Source organism: Lucilia sericata, unplaced genomic scaffold (assembly GCF_015586225.1).
Source record: "Lucilia sericata isolate MDLA Ls3-8-SP2 unplaced genomic scaffold, ASM1558622v1 Contig000659F_arrow, whole genome shotgun sequence".
NCBI lineage: Eukaryota > Metazoa > Arthropoda > Insecta > Diptera > Calliphoridae > Lucilia > Lucilia sericata.
The window spans coordinates 57,152-76,641 of NW_023994664.1; the positions used below are offsets into that span (position 1 = coordinate 57,152).

A 19,490-nucleotide genomic window follows, 5' to 3' on the forward strand; every position below is an offset into this window, starting at 1 on the left:
CTTCTGCATGCTAATTTTACGATCTGGTTTTTAAAACAATAATAAAATTAAACATAAACAAGAAAATAATATATTTAATCGTATTTTATGAAAATCGGTTCATAACACAGGTCAACAAATGTTTAAACCTGACACCAAAATATACTTCTCTAAACGATTGAACGACACTTAAGTGTTAGGAGTTTAAAGGCTTGAGTCAATTATGGACCAAACCCTACAGAGTTTAAAATATTGAATAATGAATTCAAAAAGTATTTTTTTGTTGCATTTTACATAGACTAGTCCACAGACTGGTAAATAGACTACCTATGGACTACCATACGCTAATTTATAGACTACTCAATAGACTAGATCATACACTTGTCTATAGACTAGTCCATAGACACTGAATAGACTAGACAAAACTTGTCTATAGACTAGATGGTAGACTAGTAATTTACATTAGTCCATTGTTAGTATATAGACTAGTCTATACACTAGTACGTAGACTAGTACATAGACTTGTCCATAGACTAGTCAATAGATTAGCTCATAGATTAGAAAATGAACTAGTACATAGACTCGTCCATAGGCTATACTAGTGAATAGGCTAGGTTACAGACTAGTATGTGAACTAGCCAATAGATAAAACTGTATTATGAGGTTCATTTGTATCATTCCTAAGTGAAATCGTTTACCGATTCGTATGCTATTTGTAACACATCGGAATACTGGTCGTAGAACCACAAAACGTTCGGCAATATCGGTTTACGATTTCATCTAGACTTTATATAAGTGTCCCAGCCTCTTGGTTGAAAAAGTCCTATACATATGAATATATGGGTTTTGTAGTAATCGAAATTATACTGTATGGAATATCAAACATCGGTCCACATTTGAATCTTCCCTTCTGAATGCTAATTTTACGACCATAGCTGGTTTAAAACAATAATAAAATTAAACATAAACAAGAAAAAAATATATTTTAATCGTATTTTATGAGAGTTTAATGGCTTGAGTCAATTATGGACCAAACCCTACAGAGTTTAAAATATTGAATAATGAATTCAAAAAGTATTTTTTGTTGCATTTTACATAGACTAGTCCACAGACTGGTAAATAGACTACCTATGGACTACCATATGCTAATTTATAGACTACTCAATAGACTAGATACATACACTTGTCTATAGACTAGTCCATAGGCACTGAATAGACTAGACAAAACTTTTCTATAGACTAGATGGTAGACTAGTAAATGGACGACTATACATTAGTCCATTGTTAGTATATAGACTAGTCTATACACTAGTACATAGACTTGTCCATAGACTAGTCAATAGATTAGCTCATAGACTAGAAAATAAACTAGTACATAGACTCGTCCATAGGCTAAACTAGTGAATAGGCTAGGTCATAGACTAGTATGTGAACTAGCCAATAGATAAAACTGTATTATTAAGAGGTTCATTTGTATCATTCCTAAGTGAAATCGTTTACCGATTTTGACCATTTTAGAAAAATGTTCTGTTTTGGAAAATTTCATATTCCTAGCTCTTTTATTGTGGATGCTAATGTAGCAACAACAGACAAACGGGCGGACATAAATAGATCATCTTAGAATCTTACAAGGACCCAGAATTTACATACATATATACTACAATCTAGGGTCTGTGAGCTGAGGATGTGTTACACATGGAATGACAAAAAGAATATACCCTCTTTTTTATGGTGGTTGTAATAAAGGAGCTTCACATCTAATCGTGGTCGGAAATAACCTATAGTTCCCTCTTTATAACGGTTCAGTTGTTATGCCGTAAACAAACTAACTTCATTTATATAATTATAAGATAAATATACTTGTATTAAACAATTTTTTTCTTTTTTCTTGTATAAAATAAACATTTTCTTACCTTATGTAAAATCAAACGCAGAAACAAATTAATTTTGTGTTGAAAATATGCGGTTTGATGAAAATTGATTGAGGCGGCGGCATAAGGAAAAACACATTGAAACAAAAATAAAAATTTACAAAAAAAATTAAAAAAAAAGAAATTATTTTACTTATGAATATACAAAATTATCTAAAACAACACAATATTGATAAAAAAAATTAGATTACAATAAAAAAAAAAAACTGTAACAAAATTAAGTATACGTTCGTTTGATTTGAATGTTTATAAACATTTATTGTATGTAAACATTGTGTTGGCACTCTAACAGTTGTTGTTTTTGTTTTGACTTGTTTTTAAACAGTTTTAAAACCTAAAAGAGAGTTTTTTAATTTTGTTTTTTTATGTTTTCATATAAGATTTTGTTTTCGATTCTATTGACCACATATGGTAAAGCAGACACAATGACGATCTTGATTTTTATTTCAAATTTATTTTTTTTTTTCTGTTTTCTATTTCAATATTTGTTTTTAAATATGTACAAATCTGTGTTTGTATTGTTGTTGCTGGTGTTATTGGTATTTTTAATATTTTATGTATATTTTGAAGGTGATTTAATTAATAATAATATTTCCAAAAAAAGATATGTACAAAAAAACTGTATATAGAAAAAAAAAACAACAAACATATTGTAAAAGAGCTTTATGCACTCATATCAATAAAACACTCTGCTCGCTCTTTCATTTCTTTCGTTTGTTGCTCTCCCTCTTAGTTTTTTTTTATTAAAAAGTCGAAAAAATATAAATTTAAAAGAAAAACACATTTAATATTGAATAAAAAAAAATTTTGAAAATTAACACTTTTAATATTTTGTATGGAAAAACACAGCCATTAGATTTTTCTAAAATTTGACAATTTTTATTTTTAATTTTCTTACTTTTTCACACGTTTTTTTTTTTTTTTTTTTCTTATTATTGCTTTTTTCTAGCGGCCCACGTTTAATTGTATTTTCTTGTTGTTTTTTTGGTTTTTCTCAATTAATTTTCTTTTTAAACAAACACGTTAAAAATACTTTATATTTTTATATATACTTTTCAGATACACACATCTATACGTTTATTTTATACATATAGCAAAAATCATACACTCACTTTACGTTTTAAAAGGGATTTGAAAAATATTTATTTCTTTTTGTATTTTTCAATAACAAAAAAAAGCTGAAGAAGACAATTTAGCGCAAAAAGTCTAGATCGTTTTGTGCAAGAGGTTCGTTCGTGTGGAGAGCGCGCACGGTTCTGACGCAAATTTGTTTAGTATCACTGTGTCTAGATGGGCAGATATCCCCAAAATACTTGTATCTTTTAAAAATGAGTTTAACAGCTGTTTTAATTCTCCTCACTACACCCCCTCCCACTCTTCAAGAGAGGGTCATTTATTTTTGATGGAAAGCTTTTTTTGTAAATGAGTGAAGTTAAGCTTTCTGAGATCATTTATGAAACTTTTGCAGTGATGGGATTTGTAAAGGGGTACAATGTCAAAAATGTATATATGTATGTATACATATATGTATTAGTTAGTTAGTTAGTTAGTTAGTTAGTTAGTTAGTTAGTTAGTTAGTTAGTTAGTTAGTTAGTTAGTTAGTTAGTTAGTTAGTTAGTTAGTTAGTTAGTTAGTTAGTTAGTTAGTTAGTTAGTTAGTTAGTTAGTTAGTTAGTTAGTTAGTTAGTTAGTTAGTTAGTTAGTTAGTTAGTTAGTTAGTTAGTTAGTTAGTAGTTAGTTAGTTAGTTAGTTAGTTAGTTAGTTAGTTAGTTAGTTAGTTAGTAGTTAGTTAGTTAGTTAGTTAGTTAGTTAGTTAGTTAGTTAGTAGTTAGTTAGTTAGTTAGTTAGTTAGTTAGTTAGTTAGTTAGTTAGTTAGTTAGTTAGTTAGTTAGTTAGTTAGTTAGTTAGTTAGTTAGTTAGTTAGTTAGTTAGTTAGTTAGTTAGTTAGTTAGTTAGTTAGTTAGTTAGTTAGTTAGTTAGTTAGTTAGTTAGTTAGTTAGTTAGTTAGTTAGTTAGTTAGTTAGTTAGTTAGTTAGTTAGTAGTTAGTTAGTTAGTTAGTTAGTTAGTTAGTTGTTAGTTAGTTAGTTAGTTAGTTAGTTAGTTAGTTAGTTAGTTAGTTAGTTAGTTAGTTAGTTAGTTAGTTAGTTAGTTAGTTAGTTAGTTAGTTAGTTAGTTAGTTAGTTTAGTTAGTTAGTAGTTAGTTAGTTAGTTAGTTAGTTAGTAGTTAGTTAGTAGTTAGTTAGTTAGTTAGTAGTTAGTTAGTTAGTTAGTAGTTAGTTAGTAGTTAGTAGTTAGTTAGTTAGTTAGTTAGTAGTTAGTTAGTTAGTTAGTTAGTAGTAGTTAGTTAGTGTTAGTTAGTTAGTTAGTTAGTTAGTTAGTAGTTAGTTAGTTAGTTAGTTTAGTTAGTAGTTAGTAGTTAGTTAGTAGTTAGTTAGTTAGTTAGTTAGTTAGTAGTTAGTTAGTTAGTTAGTTAGTTAGTAGTTAGTAGTTAGTTAGTTAGTAGTTAGTTAGTTAGTTAGTTAGTTAGTGAGTTAGTTAGTTAGTTAAGTTAGTTAGTTAGTTAGTAGTTAGTTAGTTAGTTAGTTAGTAGTTAGTTAGTTAGTAGTTAGTTAGTTAGTAGTTAGTTAGTTAGTTAGTAGTTAGTTAGTAGTAGTTAGTTAGTTAGTTAGTTAGTTAGTAGTTAGTTAGTTAGTAGTAGTTAGTAGTTAGTTAGTTAGTTAGTTAGTTAGTTAGTTAGTTAGTTAGTTAGTTAGTTAGTTAGTTAGTTAGTTAGTTAGTTAGTTAGTTAGTTAGTTAGTTAGTTAGTTAGTTAGTTAGTTAGTTAGTTAGGTAGTTAGTTAGTTAGTTAGTTAGTTAGTTAGTTAGTTAGTTAGTTAGTTAGTTAGTTAGTTAGTTAGTTAGTTAGTTAGGTAGTTAGTTAGTTAGTTATGTTAGTTAGTAGTTAGTTAGTTAGTTAGTTAGTTAGTTAGTTAGTTTAGTTAGTTAGTTAGTTCGTTTAGTTAGTTAGTTAGTTAGTTAGTTAGTTAGTTAGTTAGTTCTAGTAGTTAGTTAGTTAGTTAGTTAGTTAGTTAAGTTAGTTATGTTAGTTAGTTAGTTAGTTTTAGTAGTTAGTTAGTTAGTTAGTAGTAGTTTAGTTAGAGTTAGTTAGTTAGTTAGTAGTTAGTTAGTTAGTTAGTTAGTTAGTTAGTTAGTTAGTTAGTTAGTTAGTTAGTTAGTTAGTTAGTAGTTAGTTAGTTAGTTAGTTAGTAGTTAGTTAGTTAGTTAGTTAGTTAGTTAGTTAGTTAGTTAGTTAGTTAGTTAGTTAGTTAGTTAGTTAGTTAGTTAGTTAGTTAGTTAGTTAGTTAGTTAGTTAGTTAGTTAGTTAGTTAGTTAGTTAGTTAGTTAGTTAGTTAGTTAGTTAGTTAGTAGTTAGTTAGTTAGTTAGTTAGTTAGTTAGTTAGTTAGTTAGTTAGTTAGTTAGTTAGTTAGTTAGTTAGTTAGTTAGTTAGTTAGTTAGTTAGTTAGTTAGTTAGTTAGTTAGTTAGTTAGTTAGTTAGTTAGTTAGTTAGTAGTTAGTTAGTTAGTTAGTTAGTTAGTTAGTTAGTTAGTTAGTTAGTTAGTTAGTTAGTTAGTTAGTTAGTTAGTTAGTAGTTAGTTAGTTAGTTAGTTAGTTAGTTAGTTAGTTAGTTAGTTAGTTAGTTAGTTAGTTAGTTAGTTAGTAGTTAGTTAGTTAGTTAGTTAGTTAGTAGTTAGTAGTTAGTTAGTTAGTTAGTTAGTTAGTTAGTTAGTTAGTTAGTTAGTAGTAGTTAGTTAGTTAGTTAGTTAGTTAGTTAGTTAGTTAGTTAGTAGTTAGTTAGTTAGTTAGTTAGTTAGTTAGTTAGTTAGTTAGTTAGTTAGTTAGTTAGTTAGTTAGTTAGTTAGTTAGTTAGTTAGTTAGTTAGTTAGTTAGTAGTTAGTTAGTAGTTAGTTAGTTAGTTAGTTAGTAGTTAGTTAGTTAGTTAGTTAGTAGTTAGTTAGTAGTTAGTTAGTTAGTTAGTTAGTTAGTTAGTTAGTTAGTTAGTTAGTTAGTTAGTTAGTTAGTTAGTTAGTTAGTTAGTTAGTTAGTTAGTTAGTTAGTTAGTTAGTTAGTTAGTTAGTTAGTATAAGAATTTGTTTTAATTTACCACATTAACAATATCGGAGATAAAATTTAAAATAGTAACACAAATATCAGTTCGTATAGATTTGATTTTTTGAGTTCTTATATCCATAACGGAAAACCGCATTATCTTCATTCATTAACCATATTATCTTCAAAACAGTTATAGCAGTGTTAAAAACTAACGTTGATTCCTGCATTACCCTTACTTATGTACTTCCATATTAAAAGAGATTGCCAGATGCAATGGACAATGAAAAATAAGTTATTAAATAGGTTTATTGTTTTAGTAAATAATACCGGTAGATTTGATTCGATTTAATTATTTTTAACAAAATTATGAGTTCTTTAGTGAGAAATTATCAAATTTGTTAAATTTATTTTAGGAGTATACAAACACACAATGGTACACAATTGTAGAAATTTCCAATGGATTTTGAACTTCTATGAAATTTTCGAATTACATAATACAAACGAAACGTCATGTTTATAACATATGTTCAGTTTTTACGTATTTAAGCTAAATGTTCTTCAAATTAATAGTTTGCAAACACATTCTTTTGGCAATTTAAATATTTTTATTACGGCTTTTGATTGTTGTTTTATTTCATTATTTTTTATTTACGAATATGTATAAATTTACTTTTATTTTATTTTTTTCTTTAAATTTAAATATCGTTAATAGCTAAAAAAATTGTTTATGTATATAAAAACCTGCAACTAATGTAAGTTCATGCGAGTTTATAAACTTAGTAATGAATAGAAAAAATCCCTTATTTAAATTATTTTACAGCACTTAATTAAAGTAAAGCACTCGCGCAATCTCTTAATCCGAATCTGAGTCAGCTGCACCATTGTCGCCCTCATCGTCTGAGTCCTCTTCCAGTTCGGGCATAGGAAAACGCAACAAGGCGGCTATGCCGGTCAATTGAGCCAATTGTTCACCCGAAATATGCATACTGGAAAATATTTTCACATCTCCACCCGCGTCACGTACATTTTCCACCAGTTGAACATATTCCTTGCGCTGTTGAACGTCTTGACAACGAAACAGATTATCAGAGATGAGTAAAGTCTCTATAGCCATGCTATCGGCAGCCATAAGTATATGTTTTTTGCCATAAAATGCCTTGGCCGGTTCACACTGTAACATGGTGTAGAATTGTTCTAAAGCTTTTACCTCACCGGCCGCCTTGGTGTCGGAGATTTTCGACATTACTGCTGGCTCTTGCAGCACCTCTTTAAGAGCATGTTTGAAGCCAGACGAAGAGTGTACGAGCATAAATTTGCTTTTGTTGTCCAGCAACACTTTGTTATCGGTTTTAACAGCCTGTTGATACATATACTCAAAAAATTGGTCCCTAACAAAGCCGGGCGAAGCTATAAGTACACACTTGACTACCTCAAAGTTGACATGCCTCAATATGCCTTGCATAACACTTTCATAAAATTTGGCCAGACCCTTTTCGTGTTGCTGTATGTTGCCTTTTCGTTTGCGCGGTATATTCACTTCGATTTTACTGCGTACCAACGTCATGCTGGGTGTTATGAGACAAACATGGGCTAGACCTTCCTGCATGACTACGGCTGCAACATCAGCCGATTGTGTAGGATCACATGCCATATCAATGCGTTCTAACGCTATAGAATCCCATTCTGGTTTGCGTAATTCAAACTTCCGATTCAGCTCTAAATCTAGGGTATGATAGGCACCCATTTTCACATATTGATTTTCCTCGATATTACGTCCCTTCAAACGTAAAACACAAGCCTGAGTATCGAAATCTATTGATTCGACGGTTATGGTTAAAGTGGTACGCACGCGACTACTAGTACTGGAGCCAGTGGCCGTTTCATTTTGCACCTTACGTATGGTGGTACTGCGCACACTATCGCCCTCAGATATCAGATTATATGCATGCCACATGTCCTCAGATTCTTCGGGTATCAGGATCACGGAGCTGTAAGAGAAGTCAACTGCTTATACTTCTTACATAAGTTGTAGTTTTTAGGACACTTACCCTTGACCTCCTTTATCCATATTTTTACTAACCAACTTCATTTTTATGTTGTCTATTCTTTGCTCTGTTGTTAACTTATCACTTTTGCTCAACTACTATCACACGGGGTTTTTGGGTTAATGTCACTTTTGTGGTTTTATCGTACTACTCTGTGGACGTTGAAAAGTTTTCAACATGTTTTTCAGCATTTGTTTAGGAGAAAATGTTATTTGCAGCAAAAGATTTTATTTTTCCTCTTTAATACATTAAAATGTCCAAAAGTCTTGACATTTTCTCAAAAACAATCAGCATCAGCATTTAAAGCACCAAAATCAATCAGCCAACAGCACAAGATGAAATTTAATTTAGTTGTCAAAAAAATTATGAATGCTTCTTCTTTTTTATGAAGTATTCATTATGAAGTGTGATCATAAAAGAAAAACAGATGATGCCGATAACGCGGTGCCATTGTTTCGTTTCGCAACAGTGCTGTCAACTTTCTTGTAAAGAAGTTCATTAATTTGTAAACAAGCGTCCCAGGTACGAATTAGATTCGAAATCACTTTTTGTATAAAAATTGGCATTTATTTAATATATATTTCCTACATAAGAAAATTGATTCCGATTCAAGATTGTTATCTATATGAAATATACTTCGATTCAAATTTATTTCCTACATAAAATTGGCCTCGATTTGAAATAATTTTCTATAGAAAAATTGACTTTGATTCGAACTCACTTTCTCTATTAAAATTACCTTTGATTCTCTATCTTTCTATTATGGAAAACAGATTAAATAACATTCATTGTTTTAGTAAATAATTCAAAATTTATTTTTACTTAGAATATTTTCTATACTAAAATATTCAACAAGATTGTTACGGCGTTTTTTTGTACAAATAAAAAAGTCTCTTAAAACAAAATTAAATTAAACAAAGCAAATGTTAAATTATAAAAAAAGATTACTTAACTATTTAATTTATGAAACAACTTAATTAATAAATAGAAAAAAAGAAGAAAAATCACACTGATTCATAACGAGACTTCATCATTTTCTTAATGTAGGACTTGTAATCATCGCCGGGACCAATGCCTGATTTTGTTCCTAAGCCAGCATTAGTATTACGAGCGTTTGCCTGAAAGAACAGCAGAAATTACGGCTTTAAATTGATTTTGTTATACATGTCATTACAAACCTCAATAATATTTGTACGTCCTTGATTTTTGCGTCCTAGACCTTGACCCTCGGACCATCCCATTTTTTGCAATAAACGATTACCTACATTATTCGAACCTATGGGCATGGCTGGTGATTCCTTTTGTTTTTGGCGTGAAGTTAGATTATTAATTTCTTTTTCAAAACGCTCGCGACTACGATTTGGTGGCGGAGGATCACTTTCACCATACTTAAGTCTTCTTTCTTTGGCACGATCACGGTATCTAATTACACATTTCATTTAAATATTTAAAAATTAATTTAAAATTAATTCCTCACAAAAAAAAACACTTACGATAAAGCAGCTGTTAGTGAATCTTGTTCAGCCTGTTGCTGCTGTTGTTGTTGCTGCACCGTTAATCCTCTTTCTAGGTTATGTTTTGCTAAATTTTCTTTATGCAGATTGGACATCTTTAAATGTTTTTGTAAAATCTCCAAAGATTGAAAAGCTCTTTTACACAGCAGACAGGTGAGTTTTTGAAAATCAACATAATCCTTTTCACATGTATCCCCAGCAGATGCTGAACTGCTGACTTTGGCTGATGGCGGAGGTGGTGGTATATTATCCTCATCAGAATCCGAACCATAAGAGGGTATCAACTTGTTGTTGGCCGCTGTACCCAAACTCATAGGTGACATAAACGTATTGGAGGCATTTAATTTTGTGGTTTTCTTTTCTAATATTGAAAAACCTAAATCCGCATAACCACTTGATATGCCAGCTGATGTTGAGGGTCGTATTGCATCTTCGGTTCTATTATTATTCAATATTGGCTGAGGTGTAGCCACGACAGTGTAATCTTTCTTTTGATTCAATTGTTTAGCCCACTTTTCCATGTCTTTAACAATTTTTTTGGCTACTTTAACTTTATCGTGTTTATTGCCACTACCACTTTCTTTTTTCTCTTTTTTGCTAGCATCTTCATCTGCTGCTGTGTTTGTCTTAGCTTCCGTATCTGTTTCTTGTTTGACAACATCTTGTATTGTGGCCGCTGCTGCAGCTGGTGTGGCTAGTACATATGAACTTTTACGTTGATCCCAATAAAGATATGCCCCCGTTTCGTTGTTGTAATAGTATTGTGAATGTGCATCATAGTATAGACCAGTGGTGGGGTCATAATAATAACCAGATGTCTCATCATACTGATATAAAGAAACATCGGGTTGTAGCTAGTAGAGGATATGTGAGATAATTTAATGAGGCGTTTGGTTCTCAAAAGTGTGTATGAGTTTGTTAAATGATAAAATGTTTCAAAATTTCAGTCCGCTGTTGTGGTTTATATGAAATTTGTCCTCAATAGTTAGTGTTGTTACATAGGTCTTCCCCCATTAATCGAGTGTTCTCATCGGCCAATTTGATCTTCTTTATTAGTTCGATTTTGTAAAGAACTCCTAACGTATTTCTAAATTGCCAATTTTCTGGAGTCTGAATTTTAATAAAATTTGCTCATTTAACTGTTAACACTGTTAAAAACTCTTTTCACTTGATCATTTCACTTATTGCAATTCAAACATAAAATATAAACTATAAAACTAGCAAAGGAGCGCACAACAACCCCGATGACGCCTAGGTGTATTTCTTCGCATTTGATGTAAAATACTTCCTCCATTTTAACTAACTAAAAAGTACGAAATTGGTGTCTGATATTTTTGATAGGTATTAATTATAAAGTTTAAAGGGCCAAAAATAAATACCAAAATCATCTTTGCTACACATATATGTACATAAATCCACGATCGGCAACTCCTATACACTGTGTATTTTGACCGTTACTAAATTTACACAGACTACTCACACGCATAGAAAACACAATTCAGTCTCATATGAGCTGTCATTGAAGGAGGTTGTGTTGTCGCTCGTTTCTTGCTTTTGCAATGAAAACAAGTAAGAAATTATAGTCGGGCCAGGCCGACCATATAATACCCTACACCTTTGACAAAAATATAATGTGATTTAGTTGCCATAATAAAGCATTTAAGTTGAATTGTACCTTGCCTTAGATATACATACTTAAGCAGTTTATTGTTGAATAAAATTGTGGACATTTAAGTGAAATTTTGATGGGAGCTTTTCATAGGGGCTAGGGTCATATCAGAACCTATTATAATGGAATTCGTGGGGGTCATCAAGTCTTGTATACAACTTGGTTTTTGCAGATTTTTGTCGAGATATGAGTATATTAAACATAATTATGAACTTAAAAGCTCTATTCGGAGGGTTCAGTTGTATGGGGGCTAGGTGAAATAATGAACCGATGTTAACCATTTTCAATATGCTTCGTCTACGATACCATAAAAGATAATCTGCCAAATTTCATTGAATTATCTCCAAAATTGCGACCTGTAGTTTGATTACAACTTTTAAAGGCCCTATTCGAGGGGTTCAGTTGTATGGGGGCTAGGTGAAATAATGTACCGATGTAAACCATTTTCAACAGGCTTCATTTACGGTACCATAAAAGGTTATGTGCCAAATTTCATTGAATTATATCCAAAATTGCGACCTGTAGTTTGATTACAAGTTTTAAAAGCCCTATTCGAGGGGTTCAGTTGTATGGGGGCTAGGTGAAATAATGGACCGATGTTAACCATTTTCAATAGGCTTCGTCCACGATACGATAAAAGATCATGTGCCAAATTTCATTGAATTATCTAAAAAATTGCGACCTGTAGTAAGCCTGCCTTGTTGTGAAAGTGAGAGTACAACTATTACTCATTTCTTGTTTTTTCGCTCTTACACTTATACAAGTGCAAAATGTGGTAGTATATGTCTGCCGATCCCTGACATAAATGTACGAATTTCTAAAAAGTACCAAAAACCCATTTGCTCTATGTTATTCACAAATGATAAATTATTTCAGACTCGAATTTAAATCCTATCCATCTTATTTCATAATGTTATATTCAATTAATGTTAACGAAAGTTTTCATTGTTGTATTATTCTTTAGTCAATGGTCATTTAACAATGATGATAAAATATTGTTAAATTTAGTTTTAAATCAACAGAAGTGCATAAAACATGTGTCACTGGGCGGGTGTGAAAAATTAATAAAAAATAACTTTTTACTTACGATAAATTTTGCCATCATTTCCCTTCGGTGTTACAATGGTGCGAGCTGCCAATGAAGCTTTAGCCGCCGCTGCAGCTGTTGCCGCAGCTACTGCAGCCGCGGTAGCAGTAGTCTCAATACTATTCATTTTTCTTTGTTTTCGTTGTATGGCCGATAAGGCTACAGCAGCTCCCGAATTAGCTTCGGTCATTTGGGTGTCTGTTGGTAAATTACCATAAGAGCCTTTAGTAATTTCCGATATAATATTCCGTATAGTATTGTAAATAATGAGCATGTTCTGCTGGTGTACTAGCATACATAGAAGCACTGTACTCAGCTAAACGAGGAACATCAGCTAATGTATATTCGCCCGAACCACCTGATGAAACAGAAGCCATTTCTGCTGCCGTTAAAGGACCTATAGATGATGTATTCGCAGTGGGAAGCAGTTGAAGATGACGAAGCATCTGGTTTCTTGGGTACAATTTGACGATTTTCATGATCAATGCAATAAGTTATTATAACTGAAATTAAAATTCATGTTTTATATTATATTAATAAGGTTAATGTTGTTAAAACCGTATTAGATTACCTTCTTTATTGTCAATTTTTAATGGCGGTTCTAAGGTACTCAATAAATTGTGCATATTCATTGAATCCACTAAACTTTCAAAGTGTAAATAACAAATGCCTCTAGAGGTTTGGGTTAATGCATCGCGACTCACTAAGACTTTACTTATTTTTTTCGCCAAGTCGGGTGCATGTTGTGTTATGGCTGTTAAACCCCCTCTTCATTGGTCAGCACATCCAAATTGCGTAACATGATTTCTGCATTGTAGATGTAGAGTTAGGGAGATTCATTTCGTTATTAGCGTTATTTTTTTGTTATAAACAATTATAATGGAGAGTACATGTATTATACATATGCAAAATTGAGATAACTGAGATTATTTCAAAACTAGGTTTGTTAATAAAACTATTTTGTAATTGTAATTTTTTTTTTTTTTTTTTTTGTCTTAAGAAATTCTAAAATTTGTTCAATATTTATACTTTTAGTAAGAATGTTGCTTATTTCATCACTGCCTTCACCGCCACGTTCACTTTCTTCACGAGAGGCATAACATTTGAAACAACTGTCACGTCGTTTAAAATTAAACATGCCACACTGAAAGACAATATTTATTACAAGGAATAGTTATCTTAATAATAGTAAGGTTTATTACCTTGCCACAATACCAATCTGTGGGATTAATTTTGGTTTTATTTGACTGTAATGAATGGCTGTATTGTAAAGTTGCCCGACATGTGTCCTGCAGTTGTAGTATACCCTATAAGTGGGAAAGAAAAAAGAAAAGAAAAAAATACCGATTAGTAAAATTCTATTCATTGGTAAACATCCCACAGACTATACAAGTCACCGGTGTTTGCTGGTCTTTCGATTATCATTTTTTTGTTGGTTATTTCTTTTTGGCATGATTCTCATTTATTAATTATGATATTTTGGTCATCTTTTTTCTATTGGCTAAGATGATGGCACATCCAAACATTGTATGGTCTTTTTTTTTAACAAGATGATGTATGTGATCGCCTATGGTCGGTCTTTACAGTTTAGTAATAAAACGTAAGCTTAGTGTTTATATGTAGTCAGTGAATTATGTGATTTTGATGTGATGTTTTTCAAAAAAAAAATAGAACTAAAAATCGACTTCTTCTTCTCAAGTTAACTAAAAAAAATCGAATATATGTAAGTTCGAATTAAAATTCGAATTTTTGAAAACTGACAATTTAAAAATTATTTTAACAGTTCAAAATTTATTGAAACATAAATTCAAATTTTCGAAAGTTTTGTTAATATACTTCTCGATTTTAAAATTATTTTATAATTTCGAATTTTCGAACATAATTTAAATATATTAACTTTTTGTTTCATGGCTTAGAAATCAATTTAAATTTTGAAATTTTTCGAAATTAAGTTCGAATTTGTAACTTTTTTTAAGATTCTTTAGGATTTTAAATATATTTTAACTCAAACTACAATTGGAATTCGAATTTTCGAACATTCCTTAAAATTATCATGATTCAGAAATATTTTTTCGAACATAGTCCACTGTACTGTAATTTTTGTCTGTCTGTACGTTTTTGTTTCTTCATTTAAGATTTTTTCGTATACATATTCACTTTTATTTTTCATAACCCATTTTGTATTGATTTTTTTGTGTGTTGATACCTGAGTTAATTCCATCCAATGTGCAGCTTCATCAACCGTATTAAACTCGACGAATGCAAAACCACGTGATGCACCTAAATAATTTGAATAAGAAGCAAATACAAAATGTTTTTGTAAAAAATCAACTATTTTTTTGTTTGAGGTGGTTTGTTTTATTTAAAAAATATTTGTTGAAAAAAGGGGAATTTGTTTTTGTTTTTTTTATTGGTATAATGATGCAGAGCGTAGTTTCATTTTTTGAAAACTTGAATACTTACGATTTGTATTTTAGACACTTTTTATAAGTTAAAAATTAAAAAAAAGATATGTTTTTACTTGGGGAAACCTACCTGTGGTACGTTTACGTATAAGACGTATTGAAGCGGGTGCCATGCCCATTTGTATTAATAAACTCATAATCTAAAGAGGAAATGAAATATGTAATAAAAAAAACATAACATAACAAAATAAGTTAACGTTAACTTACATCTGCTTCGGTGATATGTGACTGTAAACCTAATACTATAATAGTATTTGAAGGAGTTTTATTATAATAATGTCCGCTCATAGTTTCATCACTATCATCGCTATCATGTTCAGTTGTAGTATTATAACGTCTGTTATTATGATTGTTATTATTACCATTACCACCATAACGTCGATTATCTCTAAAAGTTTAGTTAAATTAAAAATAAAAAAAAAGGAATTTTTTTTAATTGCTTTAAATTTGTTTACCTTCTATCTCGATTGTCATAATCGCGATCTTGATCGCGTCCTTTATCCCGTGATCGATTGTCATTCCAATAATGATCACGATCATCCATATAATTGTCATCATTATTACGAGATCGATAATTACTACTATTACCACCTCCACCACCACGTGAATATCCTCCATTACCGCCATAATTTCTTTCATCTTGATAGTCTTGGTTAATAATATCACGATATAAATCGTTATCATTACTATTACCACGTCTATGACTGCGATCACGGGAACGTGAGCGTGTATTGCGTTTATTACGATAATTTTGTTCACGGCCGCGATCTCTAAAGTATTTAAATTTAAAATTTTAGGAACTAATATACATTGGGTAATTTTGACAAAAATTTTACCACTTATAGGCCTTTTAATTCTATGATTTATGATATATGTCTTTTGGTCAACAAATGTATAGTTATGGAGTTAAAGACCTTCGAAGTTAAATATATATATTATCAATATCTTCCCTATTTAAGAACCCATCCGGACAATATATATATCATTAGAAAGAGCTCTGAAATACCTTTTCAACGATATATAATATGATCCTTTTTATTAACCCTTTGAGGACCAATTCCACAAAAAGTATTTTTTATATAGAGTTTTTTGACAAAAATGCCGTTATTTCATAAATCCATCGATATAACGCTACTGATATATATTGGAAAAAGTGCAGAAGAGATTTCAAGCTTTCATTTGATGTATGGATATATACTAATATCTTAATAAGTATAGACGATATTGTAGTTGGAATAAGGTAAAGTACCTAAAATTAATGTTTTTTATTTGATATAAGTTAATTGTTGTTGTTTTTGCAGGAATAAAGTATTATAACTATATAAAGTACTAAACTAAATATACATAAAGTATTGAAAATTACATCAAAATACCTTTCCAACGATATATAATAGAAGCTAATTTATTAGCCTATTGAGAAGGATTAATACAAACTGTGCTTTTTATATTAAGTTTGGTTAATAAAAGTTCTGTTATATCAAAAATTCATTCATAAGAAGGTACCAATTTATGTATATTGAGTAAATTGCGATTTTTCTGGGTAAATATTCGGAAATGGGTATGTAGCGCCGGACCCGAACAATTTTTTTTAATTTTTTTGGGTAATGAAAATCGCGCGATTTTTTTCAAATAATTTTTCTCTTTTTTAAATAATTTAAGAATTTTTTTGTCACAGTCTCTCTTTACTATTTTTAACCTTAAATATCATCCCCATTTATTAAGATATTAGCACATATCTATACATCAAATGAAAGCTTGAAATCTTTTCTACAATTTTCTCGATATTTATCTGTACCATTATATCGATGGATTTATGAAATAACGACACTTTCATCAAAAAACTATATAGAAAATACTTTTTGTGGAATTTGTTCTCAAAGGATTAATAAATGCGTTCATATTATATATCTTTGAAAAGGTATTTCAAAGCTCTGTCAAACGATATATATATTGTCAGGATCGGTTAATAATTAGAGAAGATATTGAATATATATAAATTTAACTTTGAAGGTCTATAACTCCAAAACTATACATTTGTTGACCAAAAGACATATATCACAAGTCATAGAATTGAAAGCTTTATATGTGGTATAAATTTTTTCAAGATCGGAGAGTTATACCTATAATATATTTAAGCCAAATTTTATTTAATTATAATAGAGAAAAAAAAACATTAAAAAATCCATATAAATAAAACAAAATGTACCTTGATCTTGAACGAGAACGACTATAACGGCGGTATCCTCCTCCACCACCATTACCGCCATTACGATAACGTCGTGGTGATATACTGCGTGAACCTAGATTATGATATAAAATTGTTTAATAAAATCCTTACCAGATAAATTATTTCATCTTTATGATATCGAAGAACCCAAAATTACAGTCAGTAGGGAAAAACTTGATTCTGAAACCCGTTAAGGGTCGATCTGCAGAAAATTTTTAGACATAAAAAACTGGTTTTTGGACAATTTCATCTCAGTATTTATACATATTTGCGTTATGGACAGATCGTTTCCAAAATTGGAAATTTATTTGGCAACTTTGTTTAGATGATTATTGAGTTCTAAACTATTCCGGTGGTCCTGTTATATGGAGACGAGATAAAATAATGGACCGATTTTAACCAGTTTCATGTGGTTCTTCCTAGACCAAAATACTAACAGGGACATCTGCCAAATATTATATTGGAAATAAGGAGCAAATAGGAGAAACATTTAAATCGAAGCTGGAAATGTTTCGAAATCTCGTAGTAAGTATGCTTTAAAATATTTAATGAAACAATATTAGTGTGCGCTACAGACGTCAGCACAAACTCATAATAACCTGCCCACTGATACTAAAGTAGGGTATGAAAATAATGCAATTAATTTCTTAACTTTTTAATAAGTTATTCCATTCATAAAACTTCAAAATTACACAAAATGTATGTATTATTTACTCCATTTATTTGTATTTTTTGCTTTAAAGATTTTATTTAGTTCTAGGGCAAATTTTAGAACATTTAACAATAAAAAATGGCGACTTACGGCGATCCATGTTGAAAGTTTTAAATTTGATTTTTAACTCTAATATTTCACAATTTTTATTCTTTTAACTAAAAACTTTTGTAACTTTAAGTTTATTGTTTATTATTTTATAGCCTTTAAATATTATTATTAATTTCAAATGTATTTAAACAAGAAAAATTGACACGATTAGTAAAATTCTTTGAGAAATGAAAAAATTGATTTCTTTTTTCTTCTTTGCTTTTTCACACAGAGTTGTTTTTAAAAGGGAGTTAAAAATTAGTTGACTACTTTCACAGAAAAAAGTAATTAGTAATCACTAAGGTACTGATACAAATTTAAGTAGGTAAAACAGTTTTTTATATGCGAATGAAATGAAAAACAAGTAGGAAAGTATAGTCGGGCATGGCCGACCATATAATACCCTACACCATGAGTATATTTTAAAAATTTATATTTTTCACAAAGAAACTTTTATGTTGAATTTTACCTTAATTCCAAAGTATTTAAGCAATTTATTGATAAAAAACAAATTTTCTAAATGAGGCTTTATATAGTAGTATAGGTCAAACATGGGCCGATCCTCATTAAATTTGGGAAAAGGATATATTGTTAAATAATAGTTAATTATGTTGAGTTTCATTGCGATACAAATGGTTACAAGTCAGTTTTAGACGTTTAAGACATTTTTTGAAGGGGGGTTTGTATGGGGGCTAGGGTCAAATAAGGGCCGATCATTACGAAAATCTGCAGTGTCATTTATACTTATACAAAACTTATTTGTGCCAATTTTTAGAGAGATAATAGCATATTTGACGTAATTATGGCATAAAAAGACCAAATCGGGAGGTACGGTTGTATGGGGGCTAGGTGAAATAATGGACCGATTTCAACCATTTTCAATAGGCTTCGTCCTTGTGCCAAAAAACATGCCTGGTCCAAATTTCATCAAATTATCTTGAAAAATGCGGCCTGTACCTTGCGCACAAGGTTTACATGGACAGCCAGCCAGCCAGCCGGACAGACGGACGGACGGACGGACATGTCTTAATCGACTCAAAATGTGATTCTGAGTCGATCGGTATACTTAAAGGTGGGTGTAGGACCAATATTTTTGTGTGTTACAAACATCAGCACAAACGTATAATACCCTCCCCACTATAGTGGTGTAGGGTATAATAAATTTTGTGTAATTTGTTGAACTATTAACTAAAAATTATAACAATTTTGTTTCTCTGTTCTATGGGATATTTCATCCAAATCCGAATTTCGTTCATATTGATAATTTTTGACTGTGAAATATAAACAGATTCCTAGAATATAATAATCTTGTTAATATTGAAAAATTGCAACTAAATAGTGAATACCCTATGCATACATGGTTAATTTTATAAAATCTTTTAAAAGAAAATTCAACTTCAAGGTTTCTGCAGAAGAAATTTCCAAAAACTTTCCAAAGGAGAACTTTTTAAATTTTCTTAAAATGAATTTTTCCAAAATTTTCTAATAAAGAATTTCCAAACATATTTAGAAAGAGAATTTTTTTTTAAGAAATTTTTTTCTTTAAATTTTCGATCATAAAAATGTATAATCAAATACGTATTTAACAACAACAAAAATATAAAAAAATAAAAATTTGTTATACTAAATCAATTATAAGTAGTAATTGAATATATATTTTTTGTTATAGGTTGAACTTCAA

The 19,490-nt window shown here is 30.2% G+C and overlaps 3 protein-coding genes across 4 annotated transcripts in view; all 3 read right to left on the reverse strand.

Moving 5' to 3' along the window:
* LOC119607131 (dnaJ protein homolog 1) overlaps positions 1-3,210 on the reverse strand; it is a 58,580-nt gene extending 55,370 nt beyond the window's left edge. For both annotated transcript variants that reach the window (XM_037960917.1, XM_037960915.1), the window contains exon 1: positions 3,023-3,210. The gene's annotated coding sequence lies outside the window, so the exon portion shown is untranslated. The remainder of the gene's footprint in view (positions 1-3,022) is intronic.
* Positions 3,211-6,708: 3,498 nt separating this feature from the next.
* On the reverse strand, positions 6,709-8,418 carry LOC119607135 (protein pelota). The gene is made up of 2 exons (XM_037960921.1): positions 8,049-8,418; positions 6,709-7,988 (listed from the first exon to the last, which is right to left on the reverse strand). The coding sequence occupies exons 1-2, from the start codon at positions 8,087-8,089 to the stop codon at positions 6,854-6,856; spliced, it is 1,176 nt and encodes a 391-aa protein (XP_037816849.1). The 5' UTR covers positions 8,090-8,418; the 3' UTR covers positions 6,709-6,853.
* A 486-nt stretch (positions 8,419-8,904) lies between these two features.
* LOC119607128 (RNA-binding protein 5-A) lies at positions 8,905-18,040 on the reverse strand. Its single transcript, XM_037960907.1, is given in 16 exon segments — positions 8,905-9,163; positions 9,224-9,467; positions 9,539-10,413; positions 12,305-12,554; positions 12,556-12,722; positions 12,724-12,818; positions 12,887-13,078; positions 13,081-13,122; positions 13,345-13,459; positions 13,518-13,622; positions 14,522-14,595; positions 14,851-14,920; positions 14,988-15,168; positions 15,236-15,550; positions 16,987-17,080; positions 17,810-18,040. Coding segments are annotated over 16 exon segments (2,943 nt in total). The 5' UTR covers positions 17,820-18,040; the 3' UTR covers positions 8,905-9,049.
* Positions 18,041-19,490: the final 1,450 nt, after the last annotated feature.